Source organism: Zosterops lateralis (genome assembly GCF_965231275.1).
Source record: "Zosterops lateralis genome assembly, chromosome: 1".
Taxonomy (NCBI): Eukaryota; Metazoa; Chordata; class Aves; order Passeriformes; family Zosteropidae; genus Zosterops; species Zosterops lateralis.
In genome coordinates, this window is record NC_139762.1 from 17,865,599 (window position 1) to 17,888,983 (window position 23,385).

At 37.9% G+C, this 23,385-nt stretch overlaps 1 protein-coding gene across 1 annotated transcript in view; it reads right to left on the bottom strand.

Annotated features, from left to right (window-relative positions):
• Positions 1 to 330: 330 nt before the first annotated feature.
• LOC310917751 (myosin-IIIa-like) overlaps positions 331 to 23,385 on the bottom strand; it is a gene marked incomplete at its 5' end in the record, with an annotated part of 61,731 nt that continues 38,676 nt past the window's right edge. Inside the window, 10 exon segments of the mRNA XM_083876261.1 lie at positions 331 to 795; positions 2,657 to 2,797; positions 4,501 to 4,541; positions 7,071 to 7,180; positions 15,958 to 16,096; positions 16,754 to 17,666; positions 18,463 to 18,586; positions 21,752 to 21,838; positions 22,477 to 22,639; positions 23,273 to 23,384. Coding sequence (XP_083732387.1) covers positions 681 to 795; positions 2,657 to 2,797; positions 4,501 to 4,541; positions 7,071 to 7,180; positions 15,958 to 16,096; positions 16,754 to 17,666; positions 18,463 to 18,586; positions 21,752 to 21,838; positions 22,477 to 22,639; positions 23,273 to 23,384 — 1,945 coding nt within the window. The 3' untranslated portion in view covers positions 331 to 680.

The following is a 23,385-nucleotide window of genomic DNA, read 5'->3' on the forward strand; positions in this document are numbered from 1 at the left end:
GAGAGGGCTGGATATAATTCCCATAAATGGACATCTCCAACATAAAGATTGTACACACAATATTGACCTTTAAATCTGGCTACTAGCTTTACAGTAAAGTCAATAATGAAATAAACTGCCATAGTATGCTATCCAATAATCGTATACGTTAATTTTCATGAGAGAGACACTTGCCACAAATGGGTCATCCCAAAAATTAGGCTATGTAAACTAAATTAAGCAGAAATTCCCCCATGGTGCTCTTGTAATTCTTTTTCCTGTAAAAGAATTTATTAGAAACAATAACTTTTTCTGAAGGTGCATATGGAAATTTGAAAGCTTAACTAGTGAACTATAAAGTAAATTATTATTTTGATTGGATGAGACTGATGAAATGGAAAAAAAGAAATATGCACTGAGGAAAGTAAACTAGATTTAAGCTGTTTAATAATTGTAGGATGCAGCAATGGTACACAAAAGAAAGCTGATTTTTGTATTAGGGAAGAATACGATATGTGTCTGACAGTGTCCCTTTGCAATGGTGTTGGGCTGTGAACCACAGTGATTCATATTCACATGAACACACACATAAACTTGAAACATTGAAGATTAAAAAAAAAAAAAGGAAACACATGGTATAAAATGATAAAAAAAAAATTATGCTAATAAAAGCCAAATGGCAGCAGGAGCAGCAGCAGCAGCTAGAACTGCTGGATAAGGCGCCGGCGCTGTGAGGTCTTTCGCAGCAGTCGTCTGTAGTCATAGGGATTATCTTCAGCTTTGCTCTCTTCCAGGGATCTTTCTGCAACCCTCGACCTAGGGATTAAGCACAGAAGTGTTTTAGAAATTAGAGTCAAAACATTTACCTTGGCAAACATTCCTAATCGACTGCTTAACCTCCACCCTTGTGGGGAAAAAACAAAAGGAGAAAGAAAAAAAATCAGCTGACTTTGCTAGGCCTCTTCCTGTGCTGCACAAAACAAGCACCTCAGAACAAACACATTATATGCTAGAAGCAGATGAACACAGAAGAACAACATGTTCTTCTATGAAGGGGACATTATGAAAAGACACAAAAACATTGAGAGTATGGGGATGCTTTGCAGTAGGATTTGCCTGATGGTTACTGCACCAGATTTTCAGTTGGCATAAATTTGTTTGTTCTGTATTTAACCTGCTGGTGGAGTTCACTTTAAGCGTCCATCTCATTTTATTTTATTTTCAGATGGCAAGATGCATTTTGGATACCACCTCTGACAGGCTGGAATAGTGATGTGGCACCAGCTGTTACCATAGAGGAAGATTAAAACTAAAAGACAGTTATTTTAAAAGTAAATTACTCTGAAATAATTACAAAAATTTGTAGTGTTCTACACTTAAGGTGCCTCCACCACTGATTCTATACCAGTGTCAAAGGTAAATTGCTAAATATAAAGTACTCAATGCTTCACTTCTGTAGATTGAAATGGCTGTACAGTCTTTATGTCCTGGTGACCCTATTCAAGAGATACTGGAGTGCAAAAATGTTTACTAATTGCATTCATCTGCCCTCTGAGGTAACCGTAAATTTAAAAGTTACACATATTTTGTTTCACTATGGCTACTTAGGCTGCAATCAGAGCAGCAAACAGTAAAGGGTAAGAAATGCCTTTTAGTAAACTCAGTAGCAAAACTTTCACTCACCTTAACCAGACCTCAGGGTGACAGATTTGGTGTAATTAACCAATTTGGAAATGCAACATTTTCTAATAGTTATGAACTACATGTTAATTCCCTGATATTATTACTTATAATTACACATTTTCACTTTCCTGAAACTAATTTAGATCCTGTGTTTAAAAAGGCCAGAAATTAAATATGGAAGGTGCACAAAACGTTGTACATTCTAAATGTTCTACAATTATTTCCTCTATTACTGCAGATACATTTTCAAATTCAGTGCTCATCTCAGGCTTAGCATCTCCCTTAAGACTTTGACCAAGATAGTTTTCCAATCTTTTCTTACATTTAGGAACATGCAAGAAGATACAATTATATTAAGATATATAGATGTTTGCATGTGCAGTGTGTGTGAGTGCATTGGCAAGAGTGAGAATATGAATTTCCTTAGCCTGGCAGTGGTCACCCTCTATGAAGTCTATGTGTGAAGAGAGAAGGTTGAGTGAACCTTCCCTTTGGGGTTTTTCTCCTGGCTGTCCACCTTGGTGAGGTGCATGCAGGCTACAGACACCTGTGCTGCTACAGGACAGCAGGAGAAGGAGGCAGTCAACCTGATGTCTTACCTGCAGAAAACACGCAGAAAGTCTGGTGCATATCCACCCTATTTAAAACCTAACTAATCAGAAATACAGTTTTTAGGTTTTGCTTCAGTTTAATTTTATATCAGAGATGCAGAATGTCTGTCCATCTGGCCATTGGGAAACCAAAAACTGGCAGTTAAGCTGAACACCAATCACACTGGTATTTATCCCTCTTGCATGGGGAATATTTCATATTCCCATTTTGAGATGGGAAATTTTAGCTATATGTTTTGCAAGATAATTTGGCAAAAATTCACATGTAAAATATTAGATTTATGTGTAATTTGGAAGTGCATTTCTTTTCTTTTTATTAATATTTTGAATATGTCTACAAAGATAATACTTATTTTTTCCTGTAACTATTTTGTATGAATTACCTCTCAGTAGCTCGTAAAATGGAAGTCCTGCGCTCAATTGGGTATCTCTTCCTTCTTGTGGTAGTACTGCTGTCCTTGGAGCTGGAGTCAGTAGATGAAATTTCTTGGTAGTAGATATCTAAATCTAGCACTTTGCTCAGACTGTCAATAAATAAGAACACTAAGTTAACAGTTTAACTTTTTATTATTATTTTTAACATACAAACCCAAGGCAGCCAAGTATCATTATTAGTTCTGTTTTATGTTGAGGATCTAAGGAGAAATATATATTGGCACAAAAAATCAGTCTCTGAAGTATGACTGCTGTACAATGTAGATATTGAGAACTTTGAAATGCTAAATACTTTTATATATTCATAAAGGAGACACAGATTACTGAAATTGTTTGGGTTTGCCATTAGACTCAGTGGAGAAGCATTTTTATGGTATAATTCATCTGGTCTATTTTAGATATCTCTTTGAGCAAGAGATGAATTATTTTCCTAAAGATGACTATTTTTTTCTCTGAGTACAAGAAGAGAGTCTAAAGCATCTAGTTTGGATATGTGTGTCAATAATGCAGGTATCTCTTATTTTGTTAGGTGAATGCTATCCAGGGTATTATACATACAGAAAAAATCAATCCCAACATCCATTTTAGTATGGCTAAGGAAAGAAATAATATCCTAAAAAAGAAACTGAATAGAGAACTTCAGAATTCAATCCTCACATTGTTAAAAACCAGAAGTAATTAATTTATTTAACTTGTTATGTTCCACTAATACAGAGTCAGCATATGAAAGAAGATGCAGTCACGGAACTGGTTAACTAGATTTAAGATGAGTGAAACCTAACTGAGGCTAATGAGAGAAAACACTAGATTTTGGTGTGTTAGTTATTTTTTCCTCCTAGACTGGAGTCAACAGGTGTGAAATTTTTTTAGGATTCAAATGACATGAGAAAAAAAGAGCAAACATGGGGGACGTGGACATAAGGTCAATCCTTTAAGATGCAGCATAATCAAGTGCAATTTAAATTGTGGTTGAATGAAGTTCAAAGCTGTAAGCACATTTTATATAGATGTAATGTCATGCAACATCCTCTAAGATCCATATTTTAGCCACGGAGTTTGTATTCTGCAGCCTCAGCCGAGGATAGCGCAGAGCCCATTCATCTGGCAGCTATGAGCAGGCTGCCATCGCACACGGTGCCACAGCAGTGTCACTGAGGGGCCAGCAGAAAAGCTGCCATATAGAAACACAAATAAAACAAAGCTATGATGCATGTCAGGAGCTGCAAACCAGGTCTGCAGCACACATAAGGATCTAAGATACGGAAGGACAGAATATACCTATTGCCTCCTTTTCTGCAGAGATCCATCAGAATAGGTTAGCTACACTGGGAAGAAAATACTTCCGGTTTAAATTTCAGGGGCTTCTTCTTTAACTGTTATTCATAGTTATTGTTTTAATGTTTTATTACCTATTTCCAGACACTCATATATTTTTAGGAGAAAATTTTGAGAGTCTTTGTATTTTTGCTGACAAAAAAGAACTGGTTACCCATTTGCTTTGACTAGACTTTTAAGCACCTTCAATTATTTTCTGTGCCAGAACTATCTTTGATGTGGACCTTATCTTATTATAATGCCTGTGTTACCATGGTAAAAGACCATGTTTTAGGAAAACTCAAAGGCTGAATTCTATAATGGATTTTAGTCAATGAAAATTGCATTTTAACTTTGTATACACGTCCCCCTGTGAATCACCAAATTATTGTTAAATGCTTTATTCTCCTGGTTGAATTACAGCTAAAAACTATTCTAGAGTACTGGAGTGAAATAGTGAGATAATGAAAAAAATTACCTTTCTTTTCTTGGTTTCCGTTTTTCATCTTGTATTGATTTCTAGGAAAATAAAAAGTAATTAAAAATACTAAAAGGAAAGCTTATTCAAACATACAATTCATTAGTGTTAGGCAGAAGAGCATTGTATATTTTTCAGTAAAAGAAATGATAGAAAATGAGCAAATGTCCCAGAAAAACCTCTTTTAAGAACCTTTGAGACTGAGAATGAGATTAGCATTGTTGCTCCCAAATTTGTTGCCATACTGTGAAAAAAAGGCCAAATGATGATCAGAACAGAAAAAGGAGATCTGAAACTTTCAAATAGCTATAGCTGTTTTAATGAAGTTGATAACACTATCTCACTGAGGCAAATTTACTGTGATGCCATGAGAATTTCCATGAATAGAAGAAATGCGGTGGGAAGACGCATAATCCTATTCTCATTAATGCCAATGTAGTCTTCACACAGGTTTAGCAGAATAAAATGGACAAAGGCCCCATTTAAAAACAGTATAATAAGTGACAAAAGAACCTTTAGGATACAAGATTTCTAAAAATGCAGAGGAGAGAAGAGTCATAGGGAATGTGAATAATTTCTTATCTCTAATAGAGTTCTATCCCTACAGCCAAAACAATGCTATGTTGCAGCACCTAATGCATCATACTTCAAAGGCAGTATTTTTTTGTGCAGATTGTGGTCTTAATTGTGTTTCTTGCAAATGACTGAAAATGTATTAGAACTAGGGACTGTAAAATCCCTGAGAATCAGAAATCCTGATGGATTTCAGTATGCAGGCAAATGAACACGACATATAATTCCAAAATGAGAGGCTGATTTAAAGAAATATGCCCCAAAATAAAATTCTCGTGCCTTATATGAACAATGGGCTATTGTCAGACTTCTTTATACCTGTATACCTCTTCAGGTCATCTGATATGCAAGGAGATGTGTGAGAATGTAAGGTGTCTAATTAATGTCTGTAGCCTGATGTGAGAGAAATATCTGATTTTGAAAAGATAGAGATTTTTTTTTTTAAAAATGCACACATATTGTGTTTCTTCACTTTCATATGATCTGGGCTTGATAATAATCTGTGAATGCCTGAAGGTCACAAAGATTTTTAGTAAGGTAGAAAATCCTTAATAGCTGGGAAAATGGACTGCTCTCTAAAGCTGACTACCATCTAAAGTTAGAGCTTAATGACATACCTAAGGTCTAAGAATTTAACAACTAGTAAGTCTCCTTTCTAAGCTTCGGTGTATAGATATTTACATTGAACCTTTCCCTGACCAGTGAATTTCATGTCAGGAAGACAGCTTTCTCTTTTTCACTCTGTCTTGAAAATACAACTCATTGAAGGTAATATTGATTAATACATTGAAAAGCTGCTGCTAAAAAATTGATTAAAAATCTCCTGGCACTATTGCAGTTTTTGTTTGCACTGATGCCATGGCTGTTTTCTGGTATGGGGCTGGCCATGTAACAAATTAGCCCTCAGAAACTACTATGTTCCTCACCATATAGTCTTAGTTTCCTAAATAGGTATTTATTTCAGAATTGCCCTTCTCATAAATTTCTGAATACAGATTCTGTGTCAAGCCTTTCATTTTAGTCCTTTATCTCACCAATCTTGCTTTCACAAAACAAATTTTATTCTTACACGCAAATTTATTTTTAAGAATACAATTTCTTTTCAGAATATCACCATTCCAAAGCTGTGCTATTTCAAACCCTCAGAATAAAACATAGCTGTATTTGTCTTTTTTTGGTATGCCAGACACAACCGTCCCTACAGGCCCCAGTGACACCTTCTGTTGAAAGGAGAAGCAATTGCTACGGTTAGTTTATTAGCTGGGTTCTCACCGGCTGTTAAAATAGGTCACTAAGATACAGGCACCTCGAGCAAATCAGTTTAATTGCTTTTTTGTTGGAAGTGCTTTCTGAGCTGCTTTTACATTTTCACTCTTTCTGCTTGCTTTCTTGCCTTTTTTCCTATATTTAAGGGCACTGAAGTCAAGAGGGGAAAGCAGTACTCAGTATCTGAACTTGAACCAAAGTCTATATATAGTGACACTCAAATCCATTAGTCTCCTGAGCTGTTGGTATTTGCCAATGCCTTCATAATCACAATCTGACACATTTGTAAAGGAAGTTACAGTGTGCATACTAATACAACTTATTTTAGTATTTGCTCTCTCTGCAAGATCAAGCACTAATTTAGATGCTCAAAATAGCTCCAAACAAACCTGTGCCTCTCCTGGTTCTTTCCTGTGACTTACAAAGAAACTATGGAGACAGGGCACTTGATTTGGGTATTGAAAATGCAAATGCTACTTATGCACATAACGACAGTACATATGTTTAGGTACAAAAGTAAATACTAGTCTGACATAGCTCCCCAGTCTGTGTAACTCTGTACTTCCATTTCAAGTCTCGTTTGAAATGTGAAGTTTGTGGCCTGTCTCCTTTCAGCAGGACAAAGGTTTTATGCTGCATTAAAAAAGAATAATGGGAATTGGGCAATTAGAAAGATAGTTTAGGTGGGAGTTATCTGACAGTTTTAGCCAGGAAAAGCTTCTTAAACTCACATGTATTAGAGTGTAGTAGGTGGAGTCTTCAGGATTATTTAATGTCTTGGGCTTCCGTGGCCTTCTGGGGGGTCTCTGCATTGGGCGAGAGTCTTCTACTTTGGCCACAACTGCAAAAAAAGCAGAAGACAACAACGCTTATTTCTTCACAGAACTGGAGGCTTTTGGAAAAAACAGGAGAGAATTTCACCAAAGAGAGAAAAAAATCTACATAGCCACTTTTACTGCTTGCAGTTACTCAAGTAAGCAACTGAGTTGGACATTTTCATCAGCAGAGATTGGGTTTATCCACGTGAATCCTGACTGCCCACACGGACAAATGCCACATAATGAATGCCAGGCTGGAACAGCCTGAAGGTCTGCCTGGCACAGGCCTCTCCTTCTGAAAAAGGCTGATGCTCCACGTTCAGAAAAGGGCTCTGAAGGGTAATGGCTACTGTGAGGCCATTGTGTTGTAACGGGGACCCGTGTGGCAGGGGTGATTTTTTTCAGACTCAAGTCAATCTTTAAGGTACTGAATGAGGGAACTAGCATGAGGCCTCTGTTTCAGAGGTTGTCCTCTACATTATCACAGTGAAGATTTTCCTCCAGGTGTCCTGCTGAGGCTTTTCATTTTAAGCCAAATCATGTGCCACTGGGCAACACAGCATGACCATGTCTATCACATCCAATGTAGTTTATGTTAGTGTACTCAGATTCTGGTCTCTATTTCTACAAAAGGCTCCTGTGAAAATGTGAAAAATGCCTTCACTCTAATAGAATTGAAATCAAGATTTTAACACAAAATGGAACTACTGTACCCTGGCAGTCTCCCGATCTAGAGTTAGACACTGACTTGCATATTACATTGGCTGGCACACAGAGAACTAGAAAAATATCTTGGGCATTTCCTTGTTGAAAATCTATATGCAATTCAGTGCCGAGATACAGGGCTGCTTGGGTTCATAGGTTGTTTGTCACAGAGACAACACAGAGTGCAGGGTTCCTAATGCCAAGGAAGACCACAGAAATGGCCCTGGAGGGACAAGAGACCACAAATATACAGCTTGGTGAACCTGGTCTCCTTCCTTTCAGCTTCAGCTATAGACAAAATTAATGGTGACAGCAGTTCCTTCATGATGGAGAACGACGTTGCACAGCAGCAGAACACCAATGGCAGAGGGGGATCACAGAGACACATCTGGGGTGGTGAATGAAGTCACAGCATAGTGATCTGAGTGTCTAAGGTATCCTGCATTATCCAGCGAGGTTTGATCTTGCCCTTGTCCCACCACAGATATACTAAGGACAGTCCATGAAAAAAAATATCTCCTTATTCATAAATGAATATAGTGAAGTTGGAATGGGGATCTAGATGCCAGTGAACTACTAAAGTGTGTTTTGCTGATATAATCCACTTCCACGTGAAGTGACTTTACCATTTTGTTTCCCTATGACCATCAGAAAGCCTTTTACATGGTAAAAATAAAAACTCTCCATGTACAGCAGACATCTTTTTAATTAAGCAGGTAGCACAATAATTTAAAATGAGAAACGATCAGTAATACATCAGTGTTGACTCCTGCAAAATTAGCTGTTTAAGTTTTTTGTTATGTGTGATAAATAAAGGCTTGTAAAGGTCACGGGTATACTGAGGAGCCAGAATGAATAATGTTAATTTAAATCGTAGCTGGATAATGATTACATTTACTGTTTTAGTTCTTATCTGAAATGCAGACTGCTTCTTCCGTAATGAATGAACAAGTATCTTTTTAACATTTTGTACCTAAGAGAACAATGGTTCTCTAAGCCATGTTACAGATAATTCATGTTAAACAATGAATTTTAGATGCAATGAATTCATTTCAGTAACCTGTATTAAATATAAGTGACATTCCTTGATTTCAATAGGTACAGAAGGCTTGACTTGGCTCTTAATGTGGGCTGTTACTACCTTGCTACATTTCAAATGGGCCACCTGGAATTATCTGACTTTCCATTTGTTTGAGAGAAGAGGCATATCTTCCCTATTTTATTTTTAAACACAACAGGAGTCCAAAGTGGAAACACTACCTTAAAAAAATCAGTTCAAATTCAGTGTTGTTGAATAGAAACACCTAACACCCTGTGTGCAGGACATTTTCAAAAATTTTGTCAGAGATCCTGACTGCATGAAATCTGGAAAAAAAATGAAGCCAATTTCGGGGGCTCTAGGAAAATCCCAATGAAAAGGCTCTCATTATGCCTAAAGATCTTTTACTGTCCCTTAAGAATTCATCACTTTGTATGCTGTTACATTATTTAATTCATCAATGTCAAACAGATAAAGCATTATTGTATTCTAGATTACAGTTATTCCAACTGAAATTACTTGTATACTTCTTGTATGCGTGCTCTGCAAAGAAGACTGCTTTATACATTCAAAAATATAATTTTGGCAATGATAAAGGTTTCAGCTTAAAAAAAAAGCTTTTCATCTCAGCTCTTGTGTTGTACATATGTATAAGCTGTGCAAAAGAATTGAGGGGAAAGAAATACCACATTGGGGCAGGCAGCCTTCTAAGCTTGGACCTTCATCAATCCTTTTTAAAATTGAATATTGGGCTGAAAATGCATTTCTGAGTTTTTCCTACAAATTACACAGTAAGGTTTTGTTTTTTTTGTTTCATCAGAAAGTGAAGCTGTTATTTCCTTTTGCACTTAGATTTGCATGTTCACCGCTATTGAAATTCAGCAGATGTGGTAGTTACTTGTATTGGATAATACAAAGTAAATTTTTCTTTTATTAATTTCTAATAAATACAGAAGTAATTTACTTAGTAATATTGAAAGTTGGGTGTGCAAATTAAATACACAAGTCTGATAAATGGTGAGTTCGATGTCCTTATTTTCCAGATGGCCTATACCTTTCTGCAGCAGGCAATGAAGCAGAGAGGAGAAATGAAATAATTCACTTATTAACAGGGCAATTATGTTGCTTCTGTATTCCATTACAAAGAAAAGGTTTTTATTGAAGTCCAGTCTCTCCATAGTAAAGCCTCTCGTAGCTTATTTTTACTTAATACTTCAAGTATCTCTAGCAAGATCTGACTATGTGCTTTCTATGTAAAAAGAAAACTGATGTTTCTCCTCTAACAGTCATTCAAATGGATATTTTACAACACTGATACAAAAAATATTCACACAGTAGCTGTTAAAGCACTTTGGAAGTGCCAGGTTGGCACTACCATCCCTATCCTACTAAAAGGGTAAATAAGATGCACAAAGACATATGGCGACTTGCTGAAGGTTACATCCTAGTTAGTCATTATCAGAGATAAGGACTGGAGGGCTGTGCTGCCAGCCCACATCTTGCTGTAGGATCTACCTGAGGAGGTGCTGTCAGTGCTGGGACACACCTTAGGAGCAATGTTTCTTAGGAGAAACTGGAAACTTTGATGCAACACAGACATTCCCTAAAGGGTTTACCAGGAGGAAGATAGATTGAATAGCAGGTTGAAATGGGGGGGATTTTCCTCCTCAGGCTTCCCAAGTGTATCCAGTCAGTATTTGGTTAGTCCAAAAAAACCCCAAAACAACAAAACCAAAAAACCAAAAAACCAAAAAACATTAAACAGTGATGATACTAAAAGTTGAAGTTCTTCTCCATGAGAAAAAATGAAATACAGAGTTAAGGGTCATGAAAGGCATGTGAACAGTGTGGCTGCCAGATAACATTCAAGAACGCTTAGTAAATCTAAGAAAAAACATCTTTATTTGCTTCAGTATCTCAGCTAGCTCATTTAGCACTACCACAAAGGTTCCTACCTAAGTTGCACACACAATTCTAAAACAAATTAATACTTTCATACTCAGCCCTCACTAAAAGATCCAAATACACTGAAAAGTGTACTTAATATGTATGTGTATCCTGAACACCATCACAGACTCCAGGATCTGAGGAGAGCTGCATGCGCTTGAAACTTTCAAGGATGAGCAAGAAATGTTTGAATAAAGATGAGTCAGTATCAACAGCCCTTTAGGTTGAACTGATTGTACATTCTGATGTACAATGATAAGCTTGGAAGACAGCAATCTCGAGGAATCAACATCCATGGAGGCTAATGTAAATTAACTATGACTTACAACAGATTTTATACTGAAGACTGGAGAAATAGTGTGGTTACAGCTGTGATAAATATCTAAGGGACCAAAGGTCTCTATTTATTAAGCCACCTGGAGAAACAGACAAAGCCATCTTCAGGTCATTTAAATGAAATGTTACATGCTTGGTTTAGAGCTGTTCCACATCTTATGGAGACAGAAGTATAAAGCCAGGCTCAGAATTAAGCAGGAAGGAAAACAAGGAAAAGCACTAATTGTATAGGTTTTTTAGAGGGAGTTGAAAGTAATCAATAAAAATGGAAATACAGCAACTGGAATTCCAGGACTTGATAATGAGAAGCTAATATGTTTTACTGCTTACAACATTTATGTGCATACCTTTTTACTGTTCTAATTGTACACAGCATGAGGATGTAACTGCTCAAGTTTGTAATTTGGACCAAGAAAAGCACTGCTCTTCAACATTCTGGTTAGTAAATCTTAGGTATTTTTTAATTAATGGGATATATAACACAGCCATATTTGGAAATTACGGCTGATGGCTAGAAATTCTTAGCAATCTGGAAAAAAACCAGAGGGATTACTCTGGCACAGACCTAGAAGTAGAAACTGCAAGAGAGTGAGAACTTTCAGATTGTGTACAGCAGAGGTTGACAGTGTTTGATCTCATGTCTAAGTCCCACAGCCCCACTGAGGGAACCAGTTTCAGTCTCTGGCTGACACTAATACAGAATCACAGAATAATAAACACTGGAAAAGACCTCTAAGATCATCAAGTCCAGCCTTGACCAACTTGCCATGTAGACCATGGCATGAAGTGCCATGTCCAGCTGTTTCTTAAACACCTCTAAGGATGGTGACTCCACCACTTCCCTGGAAAATCCATTCCAATGCTCAAGAACTCTTTCAGTGAAGAAATTTCTCCTGATGTCTAGCCTGAACCTTCCCTGGTGCAGCTTGAGGCCATGTCCTCTGGTCCTATCACTGGTTGCCTGGGAGAAGAGGCCAAACCCACACTGGGCTGCATCCTCCTTTCAGGCAGCTGTAGAGAGTGACAGGGTCACCCCTGAGCCTCCTTTTCCCTCAGCTGCTCCCCATCAGACTTGTGCTCCAGACCCTTCACCAGCTTTGTTGCCCTTCTCTGGACTTGCTCCAGTACCTCTAATTTCTCTGAGTCTGGTGAGCTGGGTTTACTGCTTTTTAGGAGAGGATATTTAAGAAAAATGGATGTATTCCACTTCCACAACCTCCCAGATCTTATGCTCTTCCATGTATCTCAGCAATTCCCAATACAGATCTTCTACATCCTGGCTGTGTGGTGCCCAAAGGGCCACTCCTGTAGCTGAGAACCACCAGCCAGCAGTGCTTGCATACCCTGGTTTTCCCCAGTCCCACGCCTCATTGCTTCCTGGCTGACTACGCACTTGCAAAAAAAGAAAGTCTGGTTGCTGAAAGACTGGGTTGCTCTGCTCACCCAGTGCTACATAGACTCCCTTTTCCTTGCAAAGGCTGCCCATTAAATTCCCGTAAATAGTGCTTTGACAGCCTACAGCAGGAGGAATCCTGGATGAAAACCCTGCTTGTGTCATTGCCTCATTTAGTTGAAAACATTCTCAGCTGCATTGGGGTTCCTCATACCACGTAAATTTCATTCTAAATATAGAAAATTCTCTTCCTGAGATTTTGTACTTGAACTGTCATTTAATAAGTAGAGGGATGAGCACTATGACTCATCTGGGGAAAAAAAAATCCTCCCATAATAATCAAATTCCCCTCACTTCAGGCTTTGATCTCAAAAAACTTGACGGCAGCCATTTGTGCATGTGTTCTGACACCACAGCAACCCAAGGCTCACTAGCAGTCCAAGGGTGCAGTTCTGGGGTGCAGCTATTACATTTGGCTGAAAGCATGTAAGAAGCAAATATAACCTACTCAGAGCTTCTAGCCACAGGGAAGTTTGTTTATTCCAGGAACCTCTTGCAGCTTGCTTTGTGCATTTAATAAATATGAAGAAACTCATTTAAGAACAACTTAACCTTGTGGATTTAAGATTAAATTAACCTTTTACTCAGATGTTCTTTGAAATGCAAGCTTTGCATTTTTATTAAAAAACAAAAAAACAAGCAAACCATTTAAAAAAATGTGAACATTTGTCACACTATGACATCAGCTGACCCTCAGTTCTTCCCCTTCTCTGGGTAGCAAATGTAATATAATATTTTATCAGAGGAAGTGGTAAGTTGTGTTACTGCATAATGGCCACCGACTCACAAAGGCAGCCAAGCTCTTCTATCTAGCTATAAAATACAATTCATGTGCCATAGCTGTGAAACAACATATAAAACTAGTGAAGCTGATGAAAAAATGTAAATAAATGTAAATGACCAACATAATTAGAAATAGGTAAATACTACATGATTTAAAGAACACCTAAAGCTCAACAATCCCTGCCTTCATTAGAGTAGGACAGGAAAAGCAGCCATAGAGGGAAAGCTGAAGTAAAAGCATATCCTTCTGTAAATGAGTGTGTATAAATCCTACTGTTACACATAATGTAGGCAGTAGACAGGAAGGTTCCTCCCTGTTAATAAGACAGTGGATCACCTCGTCTACCTGCTTCACTTTAGCATGACCATCTGCAGGACCATACCTCAAGTCTTTGGAGGTTTTGGAGATATTTTATTATTTTGCATAGAGGAAGAAAATATGATATCCAGAATGTTGGTAGCTCCTGTGTTTTAGACAGTACAACTTAAATGAACTGAACACAGGCATATTGTTACTTAAATATTCTCTGCATCTAGTAAGATCATGTTTGATATAATAAGCATCTTCTTAAGACAATACAACTTTCTGATAAAGTGAGTTTCCAACTGGCTTAAAGGCAAACTGTGGAATTACTACAGTGTGTTGTCTTCACTATTTTGTGCATTGGTCATAGCTGGAAAAAACCAGTTTTCCTGTCATGTAAATTACGTTCAAGTATAGAAAAAGAAAGTTCACATTCCACACCAAGAAAGATTTTTCAGTGGACAGGTTAGCACACTTTACTGCTGGAAAACTTCTGCACTGTGACACCGCAGGGTTTTACACCAGCGTGACATTTTCAGAGATAAAGGGAAGTGAAGTGGCTGACTGGTCACCCCTTTAGGCAGGGTTGGATGCACAGGTGACAAATCCTGGCAAACTTTTGTCTCCTGCAAAGCTACTTAAATTAATAGCAGTGTGAAGGGTAGACTTCACTGCATTTTGCACATGGCAGGAACATACTGGTACATTTGCACCTGGTGCACTCGTGCAAGTGATGAGATCTTTAACTGATAAAACAGGGATTTGTATATTCCTTTTCCCTCTATCTACCTCTTTTCCCTAGCTTCTGTTGCAAAATGTGTTAGAACCAAGAGTATTTTCCAAAGCATACATTTTTAATTTCTCAGTTTATCTTGTCAAAAAAATCAGCAGTATTTAGTAGAGAACTCAATAGAAGACCATGACTGACAATCACAAACCCTGCTCTGTCTTTAATGAAAAGTCATGGCACTTACTTTTCCATTTCTTTTCTCTTGCTGACTTTGGTCTTGGGAACAGGCTGAACTAGACAGATTACCTACCAGCAGCCAGTTTACACTTAGAGGTGTAAACACCAAGCCCTCATTTTAGCAGCTTGCCCATTTGAGAGGACTCCGAAGTGGTACTGAAGTACTTTTAAGATCTTTCCAATGTAGTCATGGGAACAGAAGGAAGTTTCATCACACATGACAACTGAATCCACAATGTTATAATGAAAATAGCACAACTAGCTCTGGGCAGTGAGAGACAGTCCTAGATCTTATCCCAGCTCTTCCCCAGAGGCAGTGCAGTGAGCTCACACAAGCCTCACCACACAAATGGAGACACAGCCTGTTATCTGTCACATCTGCCCTCATCTTCCTCCACCTGCAGCCCCAGACATGAGCTGAGAAAATTCCCTGTTACACCTATTCCAGCAGAAGAGGTCTGAGCAGCTCAGTCGGTTCTTTGGCATCCTTTTGGTGGAGCACAGGTCATAATGACCTGCATGCTCAGAATCCCATGTCCTCTTTCTTATCCCAGTACTCTTCTCTACTGCCACCCAAGCTGCTCCAACCATGTTTGCATTTTGGGAACCTTCACTGCCCATGTTAACTGGAATATGAATAACTCTGGAGTATTTTTCTAGAGATCACGCCCTCTCAAGTGTGTGAGTTAGTTGGATGCTGAATATTAATGAAACTTTACATGCAATTTTAAGGACATACCCACCAACATGCATAGGAGTTACAGGTTTTGAATAACTCCAGTTACATCTGTGGATAGCTAAAAAATTCACTCAGCATATATATCATAAACTTTAGTATATTGTTTGACATATTACCTAAAAAACTGTTTTGTTTTGAAAGCATAGTCCCATATCCTACCAAAAGCACATACAGTTGAGTTACAACTGAGTTAACAAGAGCCAATATGGAATTTTTACCAAATAAAGGTATTCCTAGAGATTCTGTGTCTAGGTCTCACAAAGATTCATTCAGCAATCCTAAGCAGCACTGAAACAAAACACCAAGAAAAACAGTAAATACATAAATTCCAACCAGGGTTGGGTATTTCTCTGAAAACCACATTCCAGACATGTACTGATACAGGGCTTAGTACAAAAATATACAGCCAGAGTAATATGAGCAGCTGGAATTAACTCATCTCCTCATTCCCTGACATGATCAGGAGTAGCTTCTTGTCAGTCCTGTTTACAAATGAAAATTCTGACATCAGTAAGGTTAAACGTTACCTGACTGACAAACATGAGAAGAAAGCCGGCCATTAGCTTGCTTATCTTTGGACATCATCACTGGTCTCAGCTGATGGGACAATATCATTTCATTCAGTTTTTGCTGCAATGCTAAGTAATCTTCAGATAATTTTGATATCTGAAAAAAATATTTTTACATTATTATGGAAATAAGTATACATATTCCAAGGTTATCAAAGGTAAAATATTGGAGTAGAGAATTAATTTAAAAGGTATTGCTTCACCAACTGCAGTGCACACCTCTACCACATTTACCTCCTCATCTCTTGAACGAAATGAAGATGGGAAAAAAAAGACACATAGGAAACTCAACACTGCACTCCAGTTCTACAGCTATTTCTTATTGGTTCACACCTGTGGGCAGGTGGTGCATTGCTGATGCAAGATGGCTTCTAGACCTGTAGGCATACTTCTCTGCACATGTGCAAGTCTCTGACATTGGCACAGCAACTTTAGTTTCATTTACAGGGACATTTCACAAGTTACTGAGTTAGGGACCTTGATGGGGAAATAAACATTTGGAAGGTAAAGCTGCATTTAACTTAAATCAGATTCACATTATTTTTCCCAGTACTCTTTGACCTTTCCTCCTTCCAGAAAAGGCTATTTTCTCTTGCAAACCAAAAAATGCATTTTTATAGAACACACATAACAAAATCTCTGTCTTAGTTTAGAGAGCAAAATCTTGGTGCCATAAAAGTCAGTAAAATAACTTCGCCATTCTGTCAGTGCTCAGAGTATTATGTTCCACATACATTGCTTAGAAGCTTCTTACCTGTCGTGAAAAGGCTGCCAAATCACAAGCCTCTTTCTCTGAGTCTCCCTTCAGTGTCTTAGAGTCTTCTGCCTCTGTACTGGTGCTTTCCCTACCTTTTGTTGTTTGGGGGTTGTTATTTTGAACATGTATTGCTTTTGTTGGCTCCTTTATTGTTTTCTCTTGACTTTTGCAAGGTAGTTTCCCTTCTTTTCTGAGTTGTCCCCTCCTTCTGTAACCCCGGTAATTGCTCTGAATTACCACAGCTGCCTTCTCTTTGTCTTCATAACCTTGTTTTTCTGCCTCAGCTTGCTTCCATGAGCCTCTCCTTAGTGACTCTTTTCTTGTGATTCCTTTACCTCCTGTAGGAATCGCTGCTTCACACTTTAGGTGGTTTCTTTCCACATCCCTGTCAGTCCTGGGCTGCACCACAGCAGATTCTTGATTTTGCCAGTCTGCACTGAGTGTGTCTTGATTGTCTTGCTGGGGTCTAGGTTCAGCTGCGGTTTTGAGAGAAGACTTGCTGGGTAACTCTTCCAAAGAGTCCTGTTCTTCACCTTCACTAATCTCTTCTACTGTCAGGTTCTGCTTCACAGAAGCTGCCTCTCCTTCAGAAGATGTTTCCTGTTGCTCCTCTATATTCTCCGTGTCACTGTGCCCAGAGCACTTGCTGTCAGTGACAGCATCAGGTTCATCTGGAGTCTCCTCACTTGCCACTTCTTCCAGTGCATCATTTTGAGCTGGCTGCAGTTGTGCTTCAAGGAATTCCACAGCAGATAATTCATCCTCTGCTATGGCAGCTGCTGCTTCTTCTGTTCTAGGGAGGGCATTCTCCACTTCAGTTGGACTTTCCTCAGGATCTTGAAATTCTTCATCATTTTCCTTCTTGCTAATGGTTGCTTCATTTTCAATTTCTTGCTTTCTAAGTGATTCCCTGAATGGAACAGAGTTTTGGGCAAAAATTACAGCCGAAGGAGATGAAGAATAGAGACAACTTTACAACTACCTTTGGTGGTCTTTGTGTACTAACTGGCAATTTGATACATTGCAACATAGGAAAGATTTAGTGCATACAGCTGTGATTAAAGACAGCAATTTATGTTGTCGTTGTTGTTATTATTATTATCTCTTAAAGTGAAAAGGGATTATATTATTATCCTCAACATCATCATCTCTTAAGTTAAAAGGGACATCCCTATTAAACTTCAGGGAAAAATGCCAGGAAGACAATCTAGGTTATGTGAGAGCTGATAAAACAGTAAAGAATTAATTTAAATGTTAACAAAAACATAAGGCATAAACCTTTTAGTGTCTCAAAAATGTATAAATACACACAATCCTAAAGATAATCTGTGTTTCTGTCATCACCTTTGCTTATCTTGGACAGTGACTTAAAATGAGAACAGGTCCTTGCAGATATCTATCTCACTCTTGTCTGAACATTTTTTATTATGAGCTAATTCCAAAAAGAGACACATCTATAAATTACATTAACATTACAGGTAGGTACAGTATTGTTGATCTTTCTCCTAAATATGCCAATATTCCTTAGGCTTGAAAAGATGAGAAAATTTGCTACTGCTATTAAAAACCTTCATATAAATATACATTCTTTATACATGTCTAGAATAATCCTAATTTGCTTCACTCTTGTCTTGTAATGTTGTAATTCAGTGCTGTAATTACTGGAAAGGGACACATTTGAGTGACAGAAGAGAAAATAACACTACCTCCTGCTTCTGAAGACCTTCCTCTCCTTATATCCCCTGTAGTGAGACTGAATTGTTACTGCTGCTGTGTTTCTTGTTTCAGTTAGTTCTTTTCTCTTCTTCCTCAGTAAGTATCCTCTGGCAACTGATACAAATTGTAATGCAAAACAACCTTAGGCAACAAGCAATGGGTGTCAAACACATTTCAGACAGTCAAATGCTAACAGCATTAAACAAAAGCTAATAAGGAAATACAAACCAGGGTGCCTATTATGATTATGTTTCATCTGAAATTATTCCCATAAAACCTTTTTGAGATTTTAGAAAGCTTTACCTATTCTACATGAGGATACAAACAAGCTCTTCCTTCATATTTTGTTGGAATAAACAAAATGTAGGAAGATGCAGAATAGAACAGAAACACAGAGCTATAGAAGTGCCTCTAGAACACAGCACTCTGAGCTTAATGTACCTGCTTTGCTTGATTCAGGCAATTGATCTGACTCTGTCTTTAATTTCCATGGGAAATGCCTGATTATCAGCCTATAGTGATTACCAGGCTGTCAAATGGCACAGGCTTGGAATTAGCTGAACATTCAGTAGATCAGAGAGAAACTGAGAATTTTATAGCTCAGCAGCTATGGAAGATTCAGCTCATGCTCCTTCTGCAAAGACTCATTATTCAAAATGAAAAGGCTCAGCAAGAAAGATGTGCTAAGATCCACAGTAACCAGGTACACTGTGACAGAGAAACTCCCTACTTGTGCTTTGTGGGAGGCACAAGGTTAATTTTCTGGTCTGAACCAGAAATAAGGACTCAAACATGGGCCTTCCCTGAGCCATGTAGGCACTGATGGGTCACTGGGGCCTTGATGCAGTTGCCAGCACGTTGGTATCTGGTGCCATCTGAAGTGCTCCAGGATAGCAAGCCATCCACATGGAGCTGGCAGAAAGAACAGGACAGATGGGACTTTCTGGATAGGAAAAGTTGGGTATACCAGGTGAAAGAAAGCTGGAGGCCAGACAAGATAACCAGGGCACCTCGAATGAAACTAGTATATATATATATATACATATATATATACTAGTATGAGGGCAAATGAGCTGGGCATTTGCTGATTTTGAATAAAATTATTCTAGGCTCTACTGACTAGAGCAGCAGTCTAGACACCTAGATCACATTTAGACGTCTACATGGAAGTGTTTTAGTCAGAATCTGAATTTCATTCTGAATGTTGCTTCAAAAATTTTTGAACTTGCAAATAATTTCCTAATGGGAATTGGCACAGTCTCCACAGCACTGTGATTTGGACAAATCTGCAATTCTAGGCATTCAGCTCAAATATGCCAATCCCTGGCAAAATAAAAAGAACATAGTGTTTTGTCAAAATATTTCTGTTGAACTCTAATCCCAAATACAGTACCAAGAGCATGGGGATAGCAGGTTCAGGTGATTTAAATACCCTGTGGACATGGTAGATATGGGACTCTTTTTTCAACTCTGCTGAGAGTGTTTTGCATCACAGTGCTCACTTCAAGCTCACTTGAAAATAAGAAGGGAGCATAAGCAGTCTGTTCCAACACATTCGTTTAACTTAGTGCAAAGTTTTATGTGCTTTAACATTCCCCACTCATAACTTACACCAGCTTTGGCTCCACTAGGTGCAGTCGATCAGTATAAGAAGCACCATATTAAATGGGCATAAATTACACCTTGATAACTGGATAAAGGATAAGGAAATGCAAATACTTATTGGGAGTGGATTTTACACAAGTGGATTTTATATTCAGTTTAACAGGGTCTTAGAAAAGTGGAAATTGTAAAGCACTTGGAATACGTCTTGAGTTTCTTGGACTTCTGAGACAATTCTCTTTCCATTTTCATATAAAAGCAACTCAACAGGAGTTATTTTGAAACAAATCAAGTTATCCAGGGACATGCCAATATAAGTTGCATCTGGTCTTTTTAAAGTATTCTGGTTCACTTCTGAGGTTTTCTGACAAGTTTGTTATGAGATAGTTGCTATCTAAACTTTGTTTTCAAACTGGAAAAGGAGTTATGTATTGCTTTAGAAATAAATGGGGGACAAATGCAGAGAGCTAAGTAAAAATGGGCTTCATTTTAGCTTTGGTTTGTTTTGCACTGAAAAAGTTGAAACTGCAGACATGACAGAGAAGGTGGACAAAAAGAAACATTTGGGACATCAACAGAGTGAAGAGATAAATTTATGCTTTTTCATTTGCTAAATATCCTAATATAATTGACAAAGTTCAGATGTGTAATAATTTTTGGCACATTACTGGATTTTATCCTGGTTTTAGATTGTTTTCTACACTGATGAAGTTTTACCAACTGCAGTGAAGTGATCTTCAGTACACACTGGTCCAGTGCAATTAACAGACACATCTGTCAATGATTAAAACCAACACTGGTGGTGGTATATATACTCATGAAGACATATCTGAGGTTGTTTAAATCTAGATAGCCTGGGTACTGGCAACACTAGCTTATATTTGGGTTGCCATCTTTGTAATTACTGAATATGCTGTGCAGATTTGTGCCAGCTGTTTTTATAGAACCATAAAATCATAGAATGGTTTGGGTTGGAAAGGGATCCTAAAGATCATCTAGTTCCAACACTGCTGCCATGGGCAGGGACACCTTCCACTAGACCAGGTTGCTCAGAGCCCCATCCAACCTGGCCTTCAGTCCTGTGTCTCTCCAGCTGTACTGCTCCTGATTTCAGAGCTGCCTAGACTGTGTCTAGCTTGGGGATGTCTCTGCTGAGACAGGGGAGACCAAAGTACAGGGAGCAAAAAGGGATGTCCCATAGCAACTCTGGGCCCAGGGCCATTATGGCTGCAAAACAAAAACAAAGCTATGGCGAAAAAGAAAAAGAGACAGGAGTAAATTTACAGCTTGCAGTCTTCCTGAATATAACCATTACTGATACATAACAAACCCTATTCCTAATGGAGCAGCACCCATACACACATGATACGCAGACAGTGTTGTGTGGGTTTCAACAATACCCATAGCTGGGCAGCTGTGTACTTCAATATCTCAGGAGTGACAAGGTTTGCCATGGCATTTGAGCATCCCACTTCACAACAGTCAAAAATGCCTAAACTACTCTGAGGTACAGGTAACAGAATACAGACTCATTTCAACTACTGCATATAGACTTATAATAGATAAGTTATACCTCAGAATATGCAAATGAGCATAGTCAACCACTGTAGCGAGAATCTGGGTCACCATTTGTCTATGGACAGCACATTAAAAGCCAAGAAAGCAAACAATTCTTACTTGCTTGAAATTTGGTAATATATTCTTCCACTTTTTTATTATGCTTTGCATTTTTGTATTCTTTACGAGCAACAAACCCCCTGTAAGCTGAAAAGAGATGTTAAAAATTAGGTAATCCACTAGGTACAAGAAAGAATAAAAATATTCTGGAATTACAGACCTCTATTAAAGTATTCATAAATACTTTGCAGGCTTTATCTTTCAAAAACATGGCAAACAAGCACAAATAGTAAATCTACATAAAAATACATTTTCTGGTGAGTAAAGCTGTTATGAAATAAATGAATATAAAACAAGATAATCAGAATGTAAAACAAGATTATGTTTGAAAGTATTAAAAAATCAGTTGATGCCTCCAACAACAGGGTAATTGGCCTTATTATCTAGGATAGTTAATATATTTTATTTTCATTATTACATGATACAACCTTGTCAGTGCATGCCAGAATATTATTAATAAGAGCATCATCTGTGCAATCACACCATTCCATTCTTAAAATTGCCTTTTAAATGTAACACTGATAAATGTAATTTAGAGATTACAAAGAGATTGTCATAACCTGGTTAAAAATTTTTTTTCTTCGTAAGAACAGATATGACCAAGATATTTTGTCAAATGTAGCAGCAGGAAAAGAGCAAAATCCACAACCAGCAGGTACATTCATCTATCAACTGTATATATGCACTAGCTTTAAGCAAAATGTTTAATATTTTAAAGCTATTACCTGACTGTATTTTAATAGCACTTTGTTCCCTTTGTTCCTTTATCTTTTTGTATCTCCTTGAACCCAGCCACCCTCTGACATAAGCTTGAATCAAAATAATCATATCAACTGTCTCCTTCCGCATTAAATTCAGCTGCTCCACATGATAGTATTTGAGGAATACCTTAAAAAGAGAAACAATCAAAATTTTAGTTACCTTCCCAGGCCTTTATTCACTCAAGCCATTTAACGTCAACAAGAGTTACAGGCTGGTTTCAAATGATGAACAGCCCTTTCAGCTGTAGTACCTAAAGGACCATTCTTAGAGATAGCATTTTCATTGTTTGGGATATTAGTTTACCTTACTCCTTTCTTCAGCATATTTAGTCAGGTCTCTGCTTATTAATTTTTTTAGGGCAAAGTTTTTCAAAGTTCCAGTGCAAATCTTCAGTCTGTAACTATAAATCTGTTTTCAAAACTACAAGGCTGACAAGTTTTGCTAACCTCACAAATCTAATGTACGTTACATAAATGTGATCCAAATCTGGAACCTTCAATTTCTCCATTTCCCAGTTTTAAAGCTAAAGCATTGTTTATTCACTAAATTGCTTTTATCAAACATGAAACTCACATAAGTCCTGAAAAATGAGTCCAGCACAAGGGTCACCAACACATTCGTGGTGTATATTAAGGATCTTGCTTTTTAAAAAGAGCAGAGACCAAGAGCTACTCCAACCAAATGGGTGAGAAAACAAATTGTTTAATATGTAACAATGGCATACTAGAATGATGAAGATACAATATATTAAAAAATTACTTTAGTTTTTCCAAGAACCCAGTTGTCAAGGTGAGCTTTTTCCAAGATGGCAGCACAGGTCTCCGGGCTGACTGGAGGATCATCATTTGTTTTGTAACAGATGAGGTAATACC